Below are 24,026 nucleotides of genomic sequence, written 5' to 3' on the forward strand. Positions count from 1 at the left end.
GTAGCTTCATACTCCCTTACTCCTCATTCTGTACTTCTGCTGACATCTGGAGAACAGTCATAAATAGGTGTGTGATTTATTTAACTGTGATAATTTTTTTCTTTGACTAGAAAGTGAAAGAGTGGCCTATGTTCCTGTATTTATGAGGATGTTATCTCAGTTTGTGTAAGTAGAAAGCAGCCATGTGTCTTTGAAGTAAATTAAGACTTTAAAACTTAAGCTTCAGTCATGTTTGTAGTCTACAAAGCGAGTGATAAGGTTCAGCAGTACTTACATGTGCTATTATTAGCCCACCTAGGATCTCTGAGCACAGAAGTGGAAAGCCTCATTGGAGAACTTTCTTTTTAGTGTAACCCATGTCACCTGTTGCCTAATTATGTTCTCTATAGTTATGAGAGGGTTATTACGTATAGGAAAAGAAAAGTTCTCACTGCCTCCCTTATACTCTCTCTGTTCCCCACCCCCAACCAGGAGAAAGCGCTCTTGTTAGGACCAGGGATCCAAACCTTTTTCTGCCAAGAGCCCAGTTTTGGCACCTGATTGAATATCACGGCGCCTTCTCTATTTTTATTCCAATTTTTTATTCCAATGTTTTTCTTAAATTCTTATATCAGTGTTCCTTATTTTCACGTTATTGCTAAGTGCCATATAGAGCTAGGCCATTTTCTGAAGTTTTTTGTACTTAATCATGAGTGTTCTGTTTCCTGAGCTACTACTCTACCCTATAGCAACTATCTATATTATGAAGGATATTTCACAAAACAGTGGTCCCAAACTAGCCTTTTTGACAGATATTTTTCTTGGGTAACAATTTAGAAAATTTCAGTTGTTTTTCATTACTCTTTGAAGACTGTGACTGTTAAGAAATATTTATCTTACTAGTCTTCCAGTGCTCTGTATGACCTATCAACATGCTTTACCATAATATTTTTTTTGTTGTGTAATAGTGAGTAGATGGCAGCTGTGCATTTCCCAGCCAAGATATAATCATACACATTTAAATAGGGATTTTCAAGAGCAGAGAGATTAAAATTCTATTAAAACTATATTTTTAAAAAAATCAACATTTACCTTGGGAGTGTATTCTATAATAGCTTTATGATCCTGATGATGTTTTTAAAAAATAAAGTTGGCTCTCCCATGTTACAATCACAAAATTAAAAACGGAAAAGTATCAAAATATTATAGACAAAAAACCCTCAACATTTACAATTTTTGTAAATAGGGGAAAATCATTCCTGATTTATTGTAGAACTTGAAGATGCACTGAAATTGAATGCATAGTTTTGTGTTTCATATATTTACCTTCCTGGGGAAAAGGTTTATTTTCATAAGATTCTCAAAGGAGTTCATTATTCCAAAAAGTTTAAAATCCACCATTTAGGATAAGAAAGAAAAGAATATACCCTTATGAGAGAAATGCATTTCGTAGTCTCTAAGTTTATCTGTTTTAATTTGCTGTAAGGATAGGCCTGGGATTATGTATTTGCTGTGGAATATTTTCATTATCGTCAGTCCTTTCCTGTGAAGGGAAGCTGCAGAAACAAGAGATTTCCATTTGGTGATAAATAGCGCTGCCCTTCCAAGAACTCACATAATTCTGGGGGGAAAAAACAAACCAAAAAAAAACCCAAAAAACTCTTCGGCCATATTTACTTCAGGTGATATAGATATAAGACGTCAGTAGTCATAATAAAATGTGAACAATTGAAGCTTGAATCATCTAGGTAGGTCTAAGGAACGGTAGCAGAGTAAGCAGATACCAGTTACTGTTAAACGGTTATGGATTATTCATGCCCTTCTGTAGCCAAACTGGGTCGCCAGGAAACAGAGCAGACATGAAGTTCTGTGTCCCTATGATGTTTCTTCTCTCAGTCAGAAAGGAGGTCTGAATAGGCAGAATAATGGTAAAGCTAGTTATTTTTCCCCAGCTTTATTGAGAAATAATTGACATAATACTGTGTGAGTTTAAGGTGTGCGGTATAATGATTTGATATATATATTACAAAATGATCACCACAATAGGTTAGTTATCCATCACTTCATATACTGTAGCTACACATTTTTTAGTGTGTGGCGAGAACTTTTAAAATCTGTTGTGTTAGCAACTTCCAAATACGCAATACAGTAGTGTTGTTAACTGTAGTCACCATGCTGCTGTATGTTACATCCCCAGAACTTAACTCATCTTATAACTGCAAATTTGTATTCTTAGACCACATTCACCCGTTTCCCCAACCCCTCACCCTACCCCTGTTAATGGTAAAGTTTTTTGTTAGGAGTTTAGTAGCACAGCATTTTGAGTGTCACTTGGTAAATACCTGCTGTATGCACTTTAAAACAATATTTTATTCATAGCACAACGGGAGCTTAAAATAAGAATTTCTGGTTACTTACCCAGATATAGTAGTTCATTTAGCCAAGGGAGCATCATTTTCAAAACAGGCCAAACAATAATTACATTTTCTTATTCTTAGTCTTTGCTCATATCCCCAGGCAAAATGTTGAAATAACTTACTCATACTTTATCAGCAACATCCTGCTATGTAGTTGATGGTTTCCGTTTAGTGTGGCCTATTATATTATCTGATTCAGTTTGGAGACAGTGAACACGTCTGGAAGGTGGGGATAGTGTGGTGCTCACAGTCATGTTCCACGTGCCTGACACGTCACAAGTAGTCATAGATATTTCTTGAAGGCACGATTTGTTTGAAACATTTGTCAAATTTGCCTCTTTTCTGATATTTCCTATAACCTTTATTCCGACATATAGTCATCTTTAGATTAATAGTCTGGAAAAATAAACAATCACTGTTTGAGGCTTCTAAGAGCCTCGCAAATACGGAATATTTTCATAGAAAATTATGGGGCCAGGCGTACTAAATGTAGGTTTGTGGAAAGATTTAAGAGGTCTCTGAGCCCCTGAGAAAAACAGGCAAAATTTGGGATGGGTGAGGACATTTTTTTCTGGGGAAACATGGTTCATGGATACATCAAACTCCCAAATGGGTCTGTGGTCCCTTAAATGATTAAGAATCCATGTTTCAACCTAAGTATCCTTTGATGGATGATTGGATAAAGAAGATGTGGTACATATATACAATGGAATACTACTCAGCCATAAAAAGATGAAATATTGCCATTTGTGACAACATGGATGGATCTAAGAGTATTATCCTAAGTGAAATAAGTCAGATGGAAAAAGGACAAGAACCATATGATTTCACTCATGTGGGATATAAACCAAAAGCAACAAATGAACAAGCAAACAAAAACCCCAGACTCATAGACACAGACAAAGGTATGGTGGTTACCACAGGGGAAGAGAAATGGGGGTAGGACAAAGCGGGTAAAGAGGGTCAAATATATGGTGATAGAAGGAGACTAGACTTGCGGTAGTGAGCACACAATAGAGTATACAGATGTCATATTACAAAGTTGTGCACATGAAATTCATATAATGTTATTAACCAAGGTTATCCTAATTAATTTTTAAAAAAAGAACCAGTGTTTTAGAGGTTGTAGATTTCAGGCTTCAAAGATAATAAAAACATCGGCTAATAGCTGGCGTAAGGAAATCAAATGGCTCTTGAGGGAAAGTAGATGACTATATTAGGATGCTTTCAGTTTCTTATGATAGACACCAACTCAAACCAGCTTATATAAAATAGGAATTTAGTGGCTTATGTAACTGAAAAAATAAAAACAACTGGGAATGCTGGCTCCTGGAAATACTGAATCTAGGACTCAAATAGTATCTTTAATTCGTGTTTTATTCTTCCTTGCTCTTTGTTTTCTTTTATATTGTCTTTATTTTCAGGCGTGCTCTTTCCATATGTTGGAAAAAGATGTCTGCAGCTTAAGCCTGCTAGGTTCTTAGAGTTTGTAGGTATTCTTCCTAATAACTGGCAGCTGTCCCAGAGAGGACTCTCACTCTTCTGGTTCAAGCCATGTGCCCACCCCTAGGGAGATGGAGTGCTGACCAGTTGATTTGCATGGGTTGAATAGAATTAGCATGAAACTGGGAAGAAGTTGTTCCTCAAAGGAAGGCAATGTGTGCAAACAAAAACCAGTGTCCACTACAGTGACTGAAATGTTTCAGGACAGATAAATTATGTAATAGACAAAATATTTCATATTAAAACTCGGGTGTATTTAGTGATACCTGAGTTTTTGGTGAACTCTACATTGTTCTATGTGGGTTTCAGTTTTTTTTAAAAAATAGTTTATTGGGGAAGGGGAACAGAACTTTATTGGGGAACAGTGTGTTTTTCCCAGGACCCATCAGCTCCAACTCAAGTTGTTGTCCTTTCAATCTTAGTTGTGGAGGGCGCATCTCAGCTCCAAGTCCAGTTGCTGTTGTTCAATCTTGGTTGCAGGGGGCACAGCCCACCATCCCTTGCCGTGAGTCGAACTGGCAACCCTGTGGTTGAGAGCACATGCTCCAACCTAGTGAGCCATCCGGCTGCCCGGGAGCTCAGTGGCAGCTCAGCAGCAGCTCATTGACTTCATTCTAGTTGCAGAGGGCGCGGCTCGCTGGCCCATGTGGGAATCGAACCATCAACCCTGTTGCCCGGAGCTCACGCTCTAACCAACTGAGCCACCCGTCCGCCCTGGGTTTCAGTTTTTTTTACTCAAAATATTTTTTGTTTGTTTAACAAATATTTGAGCACCTGCTATGTGCCATCATCATTCTGCAAAGACAGCAGCAAACAAAAACAAATCCCTGCCCTCATGGAGCCTACATTCTAGTGAGGCAAGGCAGATAATAAGTAAGCTAAATTACTGCAATACACAGTATGTTAGATGAGGATGAGTGCTGTAGAGAAAAATATAGAGAAGGCAGGACAGAGTGAGTAGTGCAGTTTTAAATACAATGGACAAGGAATGTCTTCGTAAGAAGGTGATATTTGAACAAAGACTTAAGGGGGTGAAGAGGGAGTGAGCCATTTAGATGTCTGGAGAAAGATGATTCTGAGCAGTAGGAAGCCAGTGCAAAGCCTGAGAGTGTTGGAGGAAATGCAGGGAGGCTTCAGAGTATGTGGAGTTGGGCAGAGGAGGAGGAAGTACTAGAGGAATGTGTCAAAGAAGTGTTTCCCCGAAAATAAGACCCAGCTGGACCATCAGCTCTAATGCATCTTTTGGAGCAAAAATTAATATAAGACCCAGTATATTATATTATATTATATTATATTATATTATATTATATTATATTATATTATATTATATTATGTTATATTATACCCGGTCTTACATTATATTAAAATAAAACCGGGTCTTATATTAATTTTTGCTCTAAAAGGCGCAATAGAGCTGATGGTCCAGCTAGGTCTTATTTTTGGGGAAATACGGTAAGAGGATGGTAGATTGTGTTGGTCCTGGGAAGCTGTGGTAAGGACTTTGGGAGAATGTAAGCAATCAGAGGGTTTTTGAGCAGAAGGGTAGACTGATATACCTTACTTTTGAAAGGGTCACCCAAACTTGTGTATTAAGAATGCACTGTGAAGGGCAAGCATGGAAGTAAGAAAACCAGTTAGGAGGCTATTGCTATTGAATTAATCCAGACAATAGATAACGGTGGTACAGACCAAGTTGGTGGTGGGGATGAGGAAAAGTGGCTGGGTCTGAAGGTAGACTTGCTGATGGATTAGACATATGAGGTATTAGAGAAAGAGAAGAGTGAAAGCTGACTCCAAAGTTTTGGGCCTGAGCAATTGACCGAAGTAATTTAACAATTTAGGTAAAGACCAGGAGGAGCAAGCGTTGACATGTTAAGTTTAAGGTGCTTGTTAGACATTCAAATGAAGTTCTCCAGTTGGACATACAAATCTGGATTTCAAGTCTGGGCTAGAGACTGGGCTAGAAATTTGGAGGTTGTCAGCATGTAGTTTGCATTTAAAGCCATGAAACTGGATGAGATCACCAGGGAATAAGAGTAACAATGAAAAGAAAAAATTGTCCAAGGACTGAGCTTGCCAATGTAAAGAAGTTGAGAAGAGGAAGAACGAACAAAGAAGACCAAGAAAGAGCAGCCAGTAAAGTAGAGGAAAAGTCCTGGAAACTAAATGAACAAAATATGTTTTAAGGAGGAGAGTGAGTGATCAGTTAGTTGTCAAGTAATCCTGATTAAGATGAGGGTTGAGATTTGATGATTAGATGCAGTGATAATCTCCATGAGGACAGTTTTAGTAAATTAAATTTGATTGGTAGAGATATTTCATGTTCTTTTTTTTTAAAACAATTTAAATTTCATGGTTCTGGTTACTTAGAAGACTGTCATTAATCAAATAATCATTTAACAAATATTTATTGATGTTTCATCTTTTTTTTTTTGCTTTTTTTAAATTAAAATTTATTAAGGTGACAATGGTTAGTAAAATTAGTGTTCCATCATTCTTTAGTTCTTTTTTTGTTGTACATGTTATGTACAAAATTATGTAAAAGTTGTATCTTGAATTCAGATAAACATGCAAAAATTATTTTGTCATCTTTTTCCTTGTCTATTCAGAGGTTTTAAAACTTAATTTTTATAGAGAAACTAAAAAGTCAACCAAAGTTTGTGGTTCTGAGATCTTTTTGAGTAGTTAATGCTGAATTGTGATTCTTGATAGCAAGAAACACTGGAGTTGATAATGTTTAAAAGGTTTCATTTTTCTAATGAAAATAATATCTATTTCTTCTTCATTAGAAATTCATTGAATTTGAAGACTCTCAAGAACAGGAAAAAAAGGATCTACAGACCCAAGTGGAATCTTTAGAATCTCAAACAAGACAACTTGAACTCAAAGCAAAAAATTATGCTGACCAGAGTAAGTAAAAAATACCTCTCCTCATAAGTACACATTAAAGAGTGGGCTCTGATAGTGGAGTGAGTCATCCTGACATTTGACTAGGGTTCCAAATATATGCTTGGAATTGTCATCCCAGACTTAAGAGTGAGACCTGGGAGTGAGGTTTAGTTCTTTTTAGTTCACATTTTCACATGATACCCATGTCTGCAGAAATGGCTAAATCAAAAATACCCATAAGACTCTCTTCTTCAATTTAGCTCTCAGCCTTTGTAGTTAATGGTATGCTATATCTGTTATGCAGGATTCTGGGGGGTGTATGTGGATCACCTCTTCTAATTTTGATCAACTACAAAAAGTTCCATTGGTTTCTGTATTGTTCAAAATTTTTAAATATAAGAGAAACTCGAGCTTTGAAGTATGTATGAAAAATTACTGAATTCTCTTTTTTGTTCCTTTCTGGTGGCAAATGGCCTTTAGGGGAAACAGAATGTCATTTTTCAGGATCATTTCATTTTTAACATAATTTCACATGTTATTCTTGATTTTAAAATAATTACTGTTTCAAACCCCAAGGACGATTTCCCCTTTTTGGCTAATGAAGGTGGACCTAATTAAGTCAAAATTAGAAAAGAAATGGAGAGAAACTTCATGGCCTGTTTTCATGTTTGATTCAGGCAGGCAGGGTACTTGCCAGTTTTCCTTCTCAGCATTGTCAACTCAGAATCTTAGGGAGTAAGAGATGGCCAGCAGTTACCCTTCCCACATCACTCATTAAAGCTACATAGTGACACCTGCTGCTAAAGGACTGGCATTCATGATGGATAACCTTCACTACTAGGCTTGGAGTGTATGTGATAACTGACTGCTCCCTCTAGGACTCTGGAAGAGCCTAATAAAGTTAATCCTAGAATTATTGGGAATCTGGAGTTCAAGAATTCTAGAATTCACATGGCTGTTAAACAGATGCCATAGAAGGGAGCCAATGGATGTTTGGTGACAGAAGCCAACTAGAGTGAGACAGAATGAACCACATGTCATATCTTTGTACTTTTAAGCGTATAAATACCTAGAGTGCTGTGCCCTTTGTTAACACTGAATATGTCAAGTGACTTCTATGATTTTACTATAGTAATCTGAGGTCTTAGCTGTGTGATGGATTCCACAGTGCATACACCAACAAATACATTACTGGAGTCACATTACTATGAGTACTACTCGTCTAGTGGCAATTACAAGCTTTTGGTATATTTCAAGAGTTGCACCTTCACTATTCAAAGAAAAAAAATTGGCCATTGGAGATATTTTAATCCTAACTTGATTGTGTTTTCATATCAGGTATTATGTAGTATTTTAGATTCGAACACTAAAGGCACAGTTGACAGAACCAGCCTCTCATTGTTTTACCTATTAAATTTTCTTCTTGATTTCTGAAGAGTACCAAGTTTTGGATAAGGAAATTTTCCTTTCACTTAGAAAGGCACTCCTTGTCTAGAATCCTTTTTCCTGCCTTAAGTAATCAGCCTTAGTAATCTGCTTCTATGATAAGAGAGATATTAAAGGAAGAATTACCTTGTACTTGAAATTGCATTTTTGATATTAAAGTACGATAAAACGTTTCTCACATTCAAAGGAGATACTATTGCTTTTTTTACAAAACCAACTAAATGGAATGAATTACTAATTTTTTTCACATATACTTTATCTTTTTTATTACTAGAAATTTATAAACCTGTTTACTGTTCCTTTCTTTACTTTACATTTCTAGTAAATGTAAATAAAATATAGTAGTCTCTTAATTAAGATTTGTTATCCAATCCAGTGAATCATATCCACCTTTTATGGAATTGTCATGTTCTGTGATATCCATCTTCTCATTCCTCTCTCAAAAGTACTGATTACTGTTTCCTATTTTAATTCAAAGTAATTTTATATATATATATATATATATATATATTATTGGGGAAAGGGAACAGGACTTTATTGGGGAACAGTGTGTACTTCCAGGACTTCTCCAAATCAAGTTGTTGTCCTTTCAGTCTTAGTCGTGGAGGGCGCAGCTCAGCTCCAGGTCCAGTTGTCAGTTGTTAGTTGCAGGGGGCGCTGCCCACCATCCCTTGCGGGAGTCAAACTGGCAACCTTGTGGTTGAGAGCCCACTGGCCCATGTGGGAATTGAACCGGCAGCCTTTGGTGTTAGGAGCACGGAGCTCCAACCACCTAAGCCACCAGGCTGGCCCCCAAAGTAATTTTTTAAAATAAGGTATCTTTTAAAAGTAATTTATTATTCTCTAGGGAAGGGATGAGGAAATTCTTCACCAAGTATTGGTTATGTTCTTGAACTAAATTTGTTCTGAAATCTTTATTTTTGTTATTAATATTTCCCCCTGGGAATCTCGTATCCCATTTTGAAATAAATCCTGATGTCTAAGTAATAGTTAAAGCACTTACAATTGTGGTTAATCAGAATTGACCATTCAGATGTCAAAGCTGATAACACTAAATCTCTTGGTCCATGAGCTGAGGCTAGAATGAGCCTTCTTTTATGAATGCTTTGGGACTTATTCCCTTCTTTGATACCTTGGAGTCTTACTCTTTTCCATCTAATTGTTTTCCTCTCTCTTCTGTTTTCTCTAAGCTTTAACTGGGTATAATATGAAATCTAAGTATATGTTACATTTTTCTTCCAAATCTTATTTTACCACATTTAAACATCTGTAAAATATTTTGGGTTTGTAAAATAGTTTGAGTTTTTTTGCATTTTTCTCCCTTAGCTTTTTCTCTCCCAAATCTCCAATTATGAATCAAAGTACCTTTTTTAAAAAGGTGGTGGTAGGAGGTAGTCCTTAAGTATTCTCAATGCCATATTCTATGGAAAGCCAGAACTGGGAATATGTTTTTTAAAAGACAAAATCATTTAAATGTGTGTATGTCAGAGTGTATTAGTTCTTTTTTGTATAATAGGAAATAGATTATCTGGGCTATTTATATTCTGTTGATTTTGGTTTTTGAAGCATATATAGTGATTTTTGTTAAAATTGTTGTAACCCAACCTACTTTTTAAATGTTTTAAATGTATTTTTTAGTGTTCCTAACATCTGGTTTTAAATAAGTACTTATTTATGGCCACAGAAATTACTGATGACGATACCTACAGTAGAGGATTTTCTATTTAGTGTCATTTTTTGAGTGCTATATGATAACAGTATCTTGTCTAATTTCCATACTTATATGTTAGAGTCTTTAGTTTTAAAAGACTGTCAATTCTGACTTACATGTTTTAGGGCACATATCCCTTTTAAAATGCAGCCACAATAAAAGTCCAAGTTCTGCTTTGAAGACTACTTCCTATGTTAAAAGGGGAAATTTTGGTTGTAGTTGCTGTTTGAGAAGCAAGAAAAAGTCAAGAAATAGGAACTGAATTAAAGGACACACTTTACATCTTTTGATAGTATGAAATATATCAGGTTGTCATATGATTTCACAGTGTTGAGAAGTTGAGTCCATAAAAATTTCGTTACAATTTTGTGGGCATGTTAGATTTTGGAGATTTCTGGTTGCTCTCTTCTCAAAATTTGAGCTATATTAAGTATTTTTGGTTTTTCCAACATGAATAAAGCATTTTTTTAAATGCTGTGTATTATTCCTTATCTGAGAGCAACAGTAACACTTTTTAGTAGGTATCTTATGAGCCTTAAGGAAGAATCTGAAATATATACAGAGTGGAATAAGGAAATTGTGACTTGAGACAGACCTGTTGGTGCTTTTCAACTATGTAAGGAGTCTGCAGTCAACCTCGCCACTCATAGTGTGGCAGTAATGGGTCTTCATCAGAAATTCCTTTATATTCTTTATTCTGTTGTATAGTGAGTATTTCTATCTTGTAAGCCAAATATTATCTTAAATGAGTCAAGTAAACATAGACCTTTTAATAGAGTTTAACTACTACTGTGTGCTTGGCATTCAACCGAGGTGTGGTTGTGGTACAGAAGAATATGGTACAGTCATTGTAGTCAAAGGAATCATAGTTTTGTGGGGGAAAAGGTTATATGTATGACTATCCAGTCTTTTTTCCATATGTAGCATGGTTTTACATCACTGTGGTTAGAGTGCACATATGATTTTGTATCTTTTCATTAACATTATAACATTTATTTGTTGTATAATTTTTAATTATTATTTATATTTTAAAATTTACTTCTCAATTACAGTTGACATACAATATTGTGTTAGCTACAGGTGTGCAACTTAATGAGTAGACATTTATATTACCTATGAAATGATCACCCAGATAAATCTAGTACCCATCTAACACCATACAGTTATTACAATATTATTGACTCTATGTAGTCAATAAGTATTTTTTTAAATGTCTCCCTGCACCCATCATCCAGAATATATGCCATCTAGTAACAATTCTGTTTTTCCTAAGGAACTATGCTTTCTCTTTTCCTTTCCTCTAATGAGAATTATTTAATGGCCATTTTTTTTTTTTTTTTTAACTATGGCTACTCATAAACTCATACAAACTTAGAAGTGCAACCATAATGACCGGTTTAGACCTAACCTGATTAGCATATTTAAATTGTTTTTTTCCTTGATCCACATATTATACATATATAATGAATTGCTTTGATATGCTCTTGTAAGCTGTCTTTTTGTGGAATGAAGGAATGAATCAGGGTAAAACTAAATATAGGTAAACTTAAAAAAACACAAAAGATATCTACCCATTGGTTGGTTGGACATTTTTTCTAGTGCAGTAATTCAGATTGCAGTGAATGTTTTTCACACCTATAGATTTCCCTCTCTTTTAATAATTTTCTTAGAATATATTTAAGGAAGTAGATCAAAGAATTAAGAACATTTTAGTGGTTCTTGGTATATAACAGTGTTTGGTCATTTTTAATGTGAACAGAATTGAAGACGTGAGGTTTAGTAGCTTATTTCATTTTGTTTATAACTATGAATTTGAATAATTATTTACAACATATTAGCACCCAGAACTGATGTAAATCCATTTATTATTGATTTTCTTGGGAAATACCTGTTTCCCTCAAGCCTTTTATTTATTTATTTTATTTTTATTCGTTTCAGGTGTCCAAAACAACATATTATTAGACATTTACACTTTTCACAAAGTGATAACCCCAACAAGTCTACTATCCATCTGACACTGTACATAGTTATTACAACACCATTGGCTATATTCCCTGTGCCGTACTTGAGGACACAGCTCTCCTCAAACCGGCAAACTTGGTGCTACGAGCATCACGCTCTAACAAACTGAGCTAACGGGCCACTCTCTATATTTTTAATTATAGTTGACATTCAGTATTATTTTATATTAGTTTCAGGTGGTTAGGCATTTATATAATTTATGAAATGATCCCCCATAAGTGTAGTACCCATCTGACACCATGCATAGTTTTTACAGCATTATTGACTATATTCTCCATAATGTATTTCCCATCCCCATGACTATTTTGTGACTACCAATTTGTGCTTCCTAATCCTTTCACCTTTCTCACCCATCCTCCCAACCCGCCTCCCATCTAGCAACCATCAGTTTGTTCTTTGTATCTGTGAGTCTGTTTCTGTTTTGTGTTTTCGTTTAATCTGTACTTTAGATTCCACATGTAAGTGAGATCATATGATATTTATTTGTCTTTCTTAGTCTGACTTATTTCACTTAGCATGATATCCTCTGGGTCCATCCATGTTGTTGCAAATGGTAAGATTTCGTGTATTTTTTTATGACACAGTAATACTCCATTGTATAAATGTACCACAATTTCTTTATCTAGTCGTCTGTTGATGGGCATTTCAGTTGTTTCCATATCTTGGCTATTGTGAATAGCACTGCATGTCTCAAGCTTCTTGAGTTTATAATGGATGACTTTTTACATAATGATGTTTCCCTTGAATTGTGGGAGAAGATGGCAAGATTTAGGTGGCAGTGATTTTCAACAACCTAACAATACTTCTCTGATTCTGCCCTTCCTGCCTTTGAATGAAAATCCATTTTTAAAAATGAAATAGAAAAATGTTTTTGACGACTTGAAGACATTTGTGGAAGAGCCTTGTTCTCTGACTTTTCTACCCTTTACATCCTTCATATAACATTCATTTACTTTTTAATTTTGATATCAGATCTTAGTTTAATAAAATACCTTCAAGCCTTTACCTTGAAACACTTTATTATTGTAAGGAAGACACTTCTTCTTTCTTGATTATAAAAATTTGTACACTGCTAGATGGAAAGTATGGGGAAGTAGTATAATCATTAACATTTTTTTATTTTAAAGGAATAAATGGCTTAAAACAGACTTCACATTTGAGAATTATTTACAAGCAAGATTGGGTGTTAATGATATGACTGATACTTTGAGAATTTTCACAACACAGAAGAAAATTAATCCATTTTTAAGTTACCAGGTATATAGTTTATACCAAAATAAATAGTTGAAAAGGCCTAAATATTTTCTGTCACTGTTTTTCAAATTACTTAAAAAACAAGACCTGCAGGCCAATGAGAGGCTTTCTCAGCCTCTTTATTGTGGTTTGCAGTTGGCAATGAATGTTAATATTCTCAATTTGAATAGTATTGTAATAGGTCACTTTTCTCATTTCAATTTTATCTTGTCAATAGGCAATTTCATTATTTTTAGCTGATTAAAGTGGATAACTGATGATTCGTATTTTTATTTAGAGCATATTTTTAAATAAGGCAGCTTTAGGAGGTTTAGATTTATATCTTTTAATTTTAAAAAATGACAAAAATAAAATTCATTATATAGACAGTTACTTTTTTAGTCTGTTTAACTTGAATCTAGTTCTTTGAAATATTAGGATTATCTGTATATTTAATAAGCTTCATTTGAAAGTTGTTTCTTATTTTTTAGAGGCTATATATAAGAGGGAAAGCAGAAAATTAGGCACAAGATAATTGAGGCAAACACTAACATTTTATTACTTCTGCTTCAGTAGGTAATATTCTATGTGGTCTTCAGATGTGTTTTATGTTTTACTACCTGCATTTGGACTCTTTTCAGTTCTGTAGTCTAGTGTTAACCTATTGAGAACCTTAATGTTGTAATTTATAATATATATAGAACTAGAGGTTTCATAGCCAATTAATTGTATGAGTAAGGATTAAAGGACTTATGGTGATTTATCTTAGAGAACAGAATAAAAATGATGTGAGTACTCCTTCAAACATATAAAGGGATGGGTAAGGAAGACTAAGTTGTTTTTCTGTAATTTTGGCAGATTAGAGAAGATGAATTCGTTGGTTTTCGTTGATCATAAGGAAGTATTTCCTGACCATGGAGGTGATACATAGGAATATGTGCTGAGGGAAAGCAGACCCACCCTACACAGAGATTTTAGGTAGGAGAGTAGTCACCTTTCTGTCATGGATGGCGAGGCAGCATCTTCAAGACAGTGATGAGGATAGGTCGCTAGAAGCCCCTACCACTGGGATTCTTCGAAGTTATCCTACTCTCTTTTACGGATGTGATCATTGATTCATGAGAATACTTTAGAATTTCACATCGTGTCATTGATTAATAACATATAATATCTATTTGAAAATCTTCTGAAGTTTAGAGATATGGTGAAGGACTTAGTTGGCAGAGGAGAGGTTTTTATTACTGTTTTGATGTGGTTGTCTGAGATTTGTTTGCTCTTAAGTCAGCATTTGATTCTTGCTTACCTGTTGAGACTTTTGATGCTAAATTGTTCAAGGAAAAGCTTCTGAAAGACCAATGTCAGTCTTCTGAGGCCAAGTAACAGTTGGATTATCTGCCTTCCATGAATAGTAAGAACTGGTGATTCCTTTTGAGAAGGCAAATAATGAGTTGGATATGGCTATCTAGCAGGTCTGTTTCTCTTTCTTCCCCCCGTAGGCCTATCAGCAGTCTGATGGGGCAGAAGACAACAGAGATGGAAGGTGTTCCAAACTTGGCAAAGGCCATCAATCTAAGGAGGTAAGCTCTGATTTTGAGCAGGCAGAGCAGGTGGCTCTTCCTGCCTTAATCATATCCTCTTGCTTTTTGGAAAGAGGGATAGAAGAAAAGAGCATTTAAAACGAGGCTGAAGTATCTCCATCAGCTATTATAAGGGGTAAATTTTGGATTAGTCTTTTTTCTTGCCCCTGCTCCCATTTTGGTTTTTAGACGCCATGATTTTTTTTTTTTCCTCCTCAGAATATTTGCAGTTTAAAAACAAAGGCTGATTAGTTGTTTGGGGATAGGAAGGAGTAACAGAATCTTGTTTACTTCCAGTCAATCTCAAGTTGTGGCTATTTTGATGAGTAAAATGGTAAGGTTTGAGTATTTTTCCTGAGATCATGTTAAGGTTTGGGTTCTCATGGGAACTTTTAAGCAAGAAACAATCACTTCAGATATAATGCAACAATGTAGGCATAGGTTAACTTTATGGTACTTGAGGTTTTCGGGGATATCTACCATCCTTGCCAAGATGGGCATTTCTTTCCCTCTTTCCCCTCCTTTGTATTTACTTTTTCTTTTCCTCTTCGTGATTATTTAGTGGCGTTATTCAGCACTTTGAAGAGACGGCTCTTCCCAGTATTTAAAGCTACTTCTCAGTTAAACACTATAACGTCTCAAGTGAGGTAGGCCTTGAGAAAACTGAGTCCTTTGACTACATTGTTGGTACTGAGTATTCTGTGTATTTGCAGAAGAGATTGAGAGGTTTTGTATTACATGATCTTGGTGTTTAACTCATATACCTAAAAAGATAGCACTAATGTTTACAATCACAGTACAGATAAAGAAAACATGACATATGAAAAGTCATAGACAGTTTTCTGTCAAGGTACTTGTTGGAGGTATTAGGTTGGAGAGAATAATTGCCAGAATAACATTCAGAAAATCATCCAGAATAACAAAGGCAGAAACTATGCCACACAAAAAACACACAACATATGTAATGACTCAAATGTTATATGTTATTTCTCGTTCATATGAAGTTTAAAATGGATATTTCTGATAGATGGGTAGCTCCTTTGGAGACACAGGTTCTTTCCAACTTACAGCTCCAAGTTGGTCACAGTCACCTACCTTAAGTTGGAGATCGGGGAAAAGGAATGGAAGATGGTGTGCGGTAGGTTTTTATTGGGCCAGGCCTAGAAATGGTGCATCTAGCTTTTGCTGTATATATGTAAACCATCGTAAGGATGTTTTTTTCAAGTGACTCGGAAGCCATTGAAGGATTTTGCGCAATTAATCACTATCTGACTTTACCCAGGCTACTATTTTGAGAATAAGGGGGATAAAGGCTAGAGCAGTGACACTAGACAGGAGATAATTGTAATAATTCAGACAAGAGATGGTGGGAGTGATGGAAGTGGTACAAAGTGGTCAGATTATAAATTTATTCTGAAGGTAAAACAGACAGAATTTGTTGATAGACTGGATATGTGACGTGAGGGAAAGAGAAGAGCAAAAGGACAGCTGCAGGGTTTTTGCCTGAGTAAGAAGATTTGGGGAAAGAGTAGGTTTGAGAGAGGCAATCAATTCAGTCTCGACTTTTTTGACATCTTAGTGGCATCATATTATAAATTGTTTTGTATTTTTTATTTTCAGATATAGCAAGATGTATTCAACATCCTTCCATTCAGTTCTAGGCACCGCCCCATGTCAGTACATATAGATATACTGCATTCCTTTTAACAATACCTTTCATTGTTGTATTTGAAAAACATGTATGCCAGGCACTATTCTACGCCCTGTACAAATATTAACTCACTTAATCCAAATATCAGCTCTAATATGCTATCATTATTCCTCAATTATATATAAGGAAACTGAGGCCCAGAGAAGTTAATATACTTAAGGTAACATAACTTGGAAGTAGCAAAGTCATGGCATTGCAGTCCATTGTATGACTATCATAATTCATTTCACCAACCAACTAATGACAAATTTAGGAGTGGTTCCAATTTGGGAGTTGGTATAAGATACATTGCATAGAGCATCCATTTTCTTATCTTTTGGGCATTGGTGTGTTTCTGTAGGATGAATAAGAATAGTGATGCTGGGTCAAAGAATATACACCTTGCTTATTTTAATAGATATCACCAGCATGATCTTCGAAAGAGTAATTCCAATTTATCCTCCCATGATACCCATCTTGTTTTCTTTCTTTTATAATTCTTCAAACTGGTAAAATTTTTGCTCATCTCCCTATAAATTTTAGTGGTAAATTAGCACAACTTGTTTGTAGTTGTTCTGAATAGTCTGTTTAAATCCTGTGTTATATCTTAAACTTAACAGCAGTTGTTGGAGAACGTGCAGAATGAGTATGCAAGCCAGGGAACCTGCATGGGTGAATGGGAACACATTGTGCTTGGACTGGGGTGAGGTGGGGCTGTACACACAGTAATTCATCACGTCACTAACTCTTTCCCAAAGGTAACCACCATCCTGATTTCTAACACATTAGATTAGTTTTAAATTAGTTCTGTAAGTCTTTGAACTTTGTATTCTTTTACTTCTGCTTCTTTCTCTCAATATCCTGTTTGCGATTCATTCATGATGTTGTGCATTGCAATAATTTGTTCATCTCATTGTTGTATAGTATTCCAGTACATAAATACTTATTCATTCTGCTGTTGATGGATATTTTGGTTGTTTCCAGGTTTGAATTATTACAAATAGTGCTGCTTGGAGCACTTGTTTTCAAATGTTCTTTGGTGGACACATTTATGCATTTCTTAGCAATGAACTTGTTTTGTCATAGGGTTGGCAAATATTCAACTTTGTGTTAAATCTTGCCAAAAAGTATTCAGATTGGTCGTACCAATTTATACTCCCACCAGCAACATATGAGAGTTCTAGTTGTTCCACATCCTTACCAGCATTTGGTGTATTGTGTTCTTCATTTTAGTTATTCTGACAGGTATGTAGTGGTGTTGCACTTTGGTTTTATTACGCATTTCCATGATGATTAATAAAGTTGGAAAGGAGTAGGGAGTGGTAGAGGGAAAAGGGGTCAAATATATGGTGAAAAATTATAGAAGTGTACACTTGAAACCTATATAATTTTACTAACCAATGTCACCTCAATAAATTTAATAAAAATAATAATAAAATTGGATACGTATTTTGCTTGGCAGTTTGATACCTTTGAGTTGAAGTGTCTGTGACTAGGTTCTTTCCATAAGAACAGAGAAGTTTTTGATTAAAGTAAAAATGAGTGCTCCATACGTTTTTCCCCCAAGTAAAATTTTAAAGTAGACTCCAGAGTCAAAGGTATATTTCTTGAGGGTCATTCATTATAGCATGATAATCAAAAGCAAATTCTGGACCCAGACTCCTTCAGTAGAAATCCTAGTTTTGCCACTAGCTGTGCAACTTTGGGCAAGTTACTTAACTCCTCCTTGCTTCAGTTTCCTCATCTCTCAAATGAGTGTATGAATACTTTCATCATAAGTTAATGTTAGGCTCAAATAAGTCATTTTATATAAAGTGTATAGGACAGCGTATGTAATAAGTACTATGTAATGTTAGCTGTTATTGGTAGTGATGGTGATGGTGATACAAATTTATTTTATGAATTCACAGCAAGTTAGCTGGTGAGACTAATGAGGTTCTATTGGGGGCACAAATTTGAAGTTGAGGGTTATGGATGACAGCTGTGAATTTATTTTAGCCTAAGTATCCTTTTTTTTTTTTGATTGTATAATACCAAGAAAATCTTGATTCATGCAGATACGCAATTAAAAATGGTTAAGGTTTACCCAGTAGTCTTAGGATTAAGCTTTTAGATCAGTTTAATTGACAGGAAGTAGTAGAAAAGGTTGATTTAGGAATTGCTACTAAATATCTCAATTTACTTGATTTCCTGTTTTAAAAGAGAAGTAGCATTAAAAATTATTACGATTTCAATACCTATTGTGTTATCACAACACATCTGCATTATAAGTTTGCTTTTTGTTGCTCTCAGCCACAGGATAAGATGAGCAGCACACGTACTCAGCCTTTGCCCTGCGTGATAAACGGTGCTCCATGGGGACTGTAATGTGTGTTTCTCACTGGTGTAAATTTAATGAGCCAACATATAGGCTTGATTAGAAACAAATCAAAAGTCAGACCTACACATTTCCTGACATATTTTCAAGATTTAAACAAAGGTGGCAAATAAAGCCACACAAACCAAAGTTGAATTTAGCAAGCAGCACACGTTGTGTTGTTTGGTGTCTGATGTGTTAACTAATACGAGGCGTGTGAAAACATTTGTGTATATGCTGATAGTTCAGAGTAGTTACTTCTACATCCATCTGACACAATCACAGGCTGTTGCTTACAAACAACCTTGCCTGTTTGCAGCTAGCTGACCCTTACACCAAGAGAAATTTCCAACTAATGTCAGGCCTTCAAACAGACTTTAATGAGTATCCTGACAAGCTTGTCTAGCACCAGCTATACTTCTCCCCAGCAGACTGTCTCCCACTGATCCTTAGCCAGGATGGACTCCTCCAGGCTGGCCAGCCTCTCCTCTGCCCAGCTGGCCACCTGCAGGGTTTGGTTCCCTTCTCTGTAGCAACAGTGCCCAGTACACTCTCATCACTGTGTCTTGAATACTGTAATTTCTTCATGGTCTTGCTTGGACTCCACCTTCTCTCAGAAGCACTCCTTTCTGATGTCATTCTTCCCTGTGAAATCCTGTCCCAGCATTCTAAAACTTTTTTTTTCAGATTTGTTGTCTAGTCTAAAACTTTTTTTTTTTTTCAATATCACAGGGTTACTCCATGAGCACTACCCCAAATCAGTGCCACTCAAAACTCCATCAGCAGAGGGAGCTAAATAAAAGAAGATGAGTCCCTGAAATTAAGGTCCGAAGCAGAAAAAGTGCTTCTAAACAATGACATTTTCATGTACTGCTCAGTAGGGAAAAAAGCTTGAATAATGTTAGAAATCAATGATTTGGGTCCTAATCCGAGGTTAAAACTTCTATGAGATAATTTGTAAAGTGGTTTTGAAAGAGGTAATTCTATATCATGTTAAAACCTGTTTACGGGGGAATGACCTGATAAACATGTATATTGGGAGAAGCAATTTGATGTTTAAATTTTTAAAATTTGGTTTATCTCCCCCATCCCCGAAAGTTTTATTTATTAAGGATGATGAAATGAGATTACCAGCTTTGTGAAGAATTTCATAAGGAGTGCTGATCCTAAAGTTGCTAAGGATTATGGATAACCCATTCCAAGTTTTTCAGATGGAATTTTCAAGTAAATTTTGTTTTGATTAAGTGTATGTATCTTAATTTCAGTTAGCAGACTTGAAGAAAGAGAAGCAGAACTGAAGAAGGAATATAATGCATTACATCAAAGACACACCGAGGTGGGTTTCTGGGTTCTTACCATGCTAATATAGAGATAAAGAAATTAACTTTAGAAAATATGTCTTAATTTTTCTTTGAAAATCAGCTAGTATAATTCTTGGGGATTATTTCCAAGAAACATTAAATTTTCATATAGCATTAACCTAGTTACTAAATGTTGATCTTCAGTGTTTTTTTATTTGGAGTTAACTTTTCATTTGGTGAATTAGTGTGCCACAGAATAATGTAATAATTAAGACAATTCCAATAGTTGTTTCTTTGGCTGGCTAAGTGAAAACTAATGAGTGTATAATAAAAAGTATATGTGATGATAATATGAGAATGTATTTATTTTTTACCAATTGGGAAATAATGGTTTAGTAAATTATTGGTAAAAATCTCTACAATTATAATCCAGTATAAAGGACTTATTTACATCAAGCTTATAACAAGTAACATAAACACAAATTTTAATGGGTTGAATCAAAATGACTCTAAAACAGCTTTTCTGCATGAAATTTCAGTATTTTAAATTCACAAGCCCACCACGTAATCTCTCCAAAGCAAATTTAGAAAATGTACTTGAGGGTTTTTTAACCTTCTTGTTAGGATTCTCTGTCAGCCTTTCATTTAGTTGCTTTTGTTCCTATCGCCTTAATGTCAAAATTGTTTCTGTGTATCATGATCAATCTGGGGTACACATACCTAAATATGTAGAAGAATTTTCATAGACACATGCACTATTTGTTACAAGAAAAAAACAATTCCTGTCTTTTTCCTTTTCTAGTCCAATCTCTCTCCCATGATACAGATGGTTCCAGTCTTCAGCTCCCATTTTTCTTTTCACTAGTTTGTATGATTTCTTATCCTTCCTCTGGTAGAGACGTTTATTGTTGCTTTTGAGGGAGCTGAAACCCCACTGCACTTAGTTTCATTTGCTTTGGAATAATGTGCTTAACACTTTTTTGGGGAGGGGTTGGAATTTCTTCCTGACATAATGAGGTTTGATTATTGCTATCTTAGCTTACATAGCCACACACGAAGCATGAAGTATCACAGAATTGAAATTCAGTGGCAGAGCGAAAAGATTGGCCACGGAGGGCTGGAACCATAGAAACAGCTTCACAGCAGCCTTTTCGGTGTAAAAATTACCCACATTTTAATAAGATGGCACTTGGTGGATAGTAAGGCTGTTAAAAAACAGTTGTTAAAGGCTTATTGTTGATTTATATCATTCATTTCAGTGACTGAACAATGCTCTGTACATTGTGTTTACTGGTAGTGCTTATCAGTGCTATAATTATGAATATGTTTAGGGGAATATGTTTATGGGCTGTAAACAATTGATGGTGCTAAATAATGAACAATCCTTTTGTTTTTCATTGAAGTTCTCACCTTTATAATAATTGAGGATTATTAAATTAGGATATTTTAAATTGAAGTATATATAAAATATATGCATTCTTGAAAAATCACTGGAAAGTGAAGTTTTACATTTTTCTCATACTTATTTAATAAAAGTTATGTTGCTACAGAAGAAACAACCTGACATCTTTAAATGAAAAGATACAATAATTTTTCTACCCTATTCCTTCAGAGAAGGACAGTCTAGGAATAAAAAAAAAAGATTTCAGAAAAATCTTTAATACACATTCAGAGAGCTGGCCCTGTGCAGTAACCAAGGCCAATTTCACTTGTAGCAGAGCAGCTGTTTTTGTAGGATCCCCTCCGTCAGTCACAACCAGCTCCTTATCCTCTGCCCTGATAGTCTCCCTTTATTTTGCTCTGCCTCAAGGAAGGTTTATGTAACACAGACACAGTTGCTTTGAAATGTGGGTTTGTTCTACTTGAGTTCACATTTTTCTGTGTTTATACATCTGTATAGAAAAGCCATTCAGTTAGCAATTACAATAGTTACCCAATGCTAACAAACTAAGTGTCATTTTAAAGGTAAATTCTGTAAACCTTCAGGGAAAGGAAATAAGAAGGATTTAATCTTCATTTTTTACTATTAACATCCAACTAAGTAACCTTTTTTATAAGCACAAAAATGTTTAAATTGCACTTTTATCAAACACATTGCCATCTGCTATGGCTCTTTTTGTAATGTGAATAACTGTTCTCTAACCAAATCCAAAATTTTGTACACTTTACTGAATTTGCTTAAAAGAAGACATGCCTTAAAGAGGGCAGTGGTGCAAATAGAAGCATCAAGTAATTGTGAGTCACTCGGGTCACCATGTGTCCGTATTCTTAATATTAGTCACCAAAACTTGAACCCTGGGCTTATATCACGGAATGTTTAAATGCATTCTCAAATCATTCTTTGACCAAACTCTATCATCCATCCCCATTTTACAGATTGAAGTTTAGAAAGAAAATATGAAGTGATTTGTCCCAAATCCCACGCTAATATGTGACTGGATCTGAACCTAGGTCTGTCTGATTCCATTGCCTGAATTTTCAGTAATGCTTTTAGGTTATGGAACACATGGATGTTAAATGCACTAGAAATTTCTCTGTGCCTCTTTGCTTTATGACATCTCAACAACTTTAAGAATAGTGGCTTTGTGGGTATAGATAGGTGATTCTTGGGCTGCATATGGAAAGATTCAAGGCCAACATGATGAAAGGGTCCATGACCTCACTTTTGCCTTGCTTTTCAGTTTTAGCCAAAGCTGAAAGTCAACCTCTGCTGTTAAGATTCTCTAGGTGGGAGGGGAGTTGGGATTTTCCAGACAATGTGCTTGGGATCCTTCTTCGTGACTTCAACTCTTTCTTGCTGAATTGACTTCTGAATATGTGTGAATCGATGTGCATATCTGAGAAAATAGAGAATTGCAGATCAGGAGAGAAGGGGCTTGCGGACCCAATAGTAGATTATCTTAAAGCATGTCTTATTTTACTCTCTTACTCCTCTCTTCTATCTGACTGCACTGATCCTGCCTTCCCACTCACTTTAAAAAAAAAAACTAAAATTAAAAAGCCACATTGTGAAGCCCTGTAATTAAAATTTAATTTTTATTGTATAATTAATTTTTTGACTTTTTTGTGCATTTATAGGATATAGTGCATATTTTATTTCAGACGTCAGGAAATGTTTTAGGGTGTGGGATTTTCTTGTGGGTATGAGGAAGAAAGGACAATGAGCTTATTGCCTGCCTGGAGGATTGACTGAAAGGCCAGATACACCATGAGTCCTATAATGCTTACTACCTGCTCAGGACGATTGAATCAGAGGGACCTGAGTTCTTGCCCTAAAGCCACTGGCTAACAGCAATTAGAACACGGTCTATCATTAACTAGCTGGTCAGATTGGGCTGGTTATTTTAACCTCCTTAAACTGGAGTTTACCTATAAAATTGAAATATTGTTATGAGAATTAAATGAAGCAATGGCTGTAAATGCACTGGCTGACTTGTAGTTGGTATTCAATAAATGTTAGTTGTTATTTTGTCAATCTTATTCTCTCCTATTAAGTACTAGTTTAGTTGGGTTGGAACCAATTTCATTACATAGACCATTTTGGAATGTCAGAAAATATCTGATATTACTTGAGATCAGTCATTTGAAGAAGGTTTCAAATTCAACATTTTCTAAATTTAAAAAAATTTGTTTAATCATTTAAGACAAGAATAATCTATAGATGGACTATTTGGGAATAGAACTGAGTCTATCTTTGCAGTTTATAATTCTTTTCATTTTTCTATATTGAATAAATAGATTAATATAAAAACAATCAAGGGGGTTTGTTTTCTTCATCTGAATGCTTAACGAAACTTGGATGCTTCCATTTGAACTAATCAATTGCGTATGATTACTATCCTGTGTACAAGAATTCAACTTAGGTTTTTTAAAACTCTTTGAAAATGTAAATTGATATTTGG

At 35.3% G+C, this 24,026-nt stretch overlaps 1 protein-coding gene across 11 annotated transcripts in view; it reads left to right on the forward strand.

Annotated features, from left to right (window-relative positions):
• SPAG9 (sperm associated antigen 9) overlaps positions 1-24,026 on the forward strand; it is a 110,450-nt gene that overhangs the window by 19,308 nt on the left and 67,116 nt on the right. For 10 of the 11 annotated variants that reach the window (XM_019730987.3, XM_019730983.3, XM_019730991.3 and 7 more), the window contains exons 2-3: positions 6,689-6,809; positions 20,089-20,159. In XM_019730987.3, the coding sequence (XP_019586546.1) occupies positions 6,689-6,809; positions 20,089-20,159 (192 nt within the window). Of the gene's footprint in view, positions 1-6,688; positions 6,810-14,758; positions 14,778-20,088; positions 20,160-24,026 lie in introns of those variants that run through there. The other variant, XM_074320537.2, reaches the window with a different exon arrangement.

Source organism: Rhinolophus sinicus, chromosome 12, assembly GCF_057876585.1.
Source record: "Rhinolophus sinicus isolate RSI-liver-muscle chromosome 12, RSI-T2T, whole genome shotgun sequence".
Lineage (NCBI taxonomy): Eukaryota > Metazoa > Chordata > Mammalia > Chiroptera > Rhinolophidae > Rhinolophus > Rhinolophus sinicus.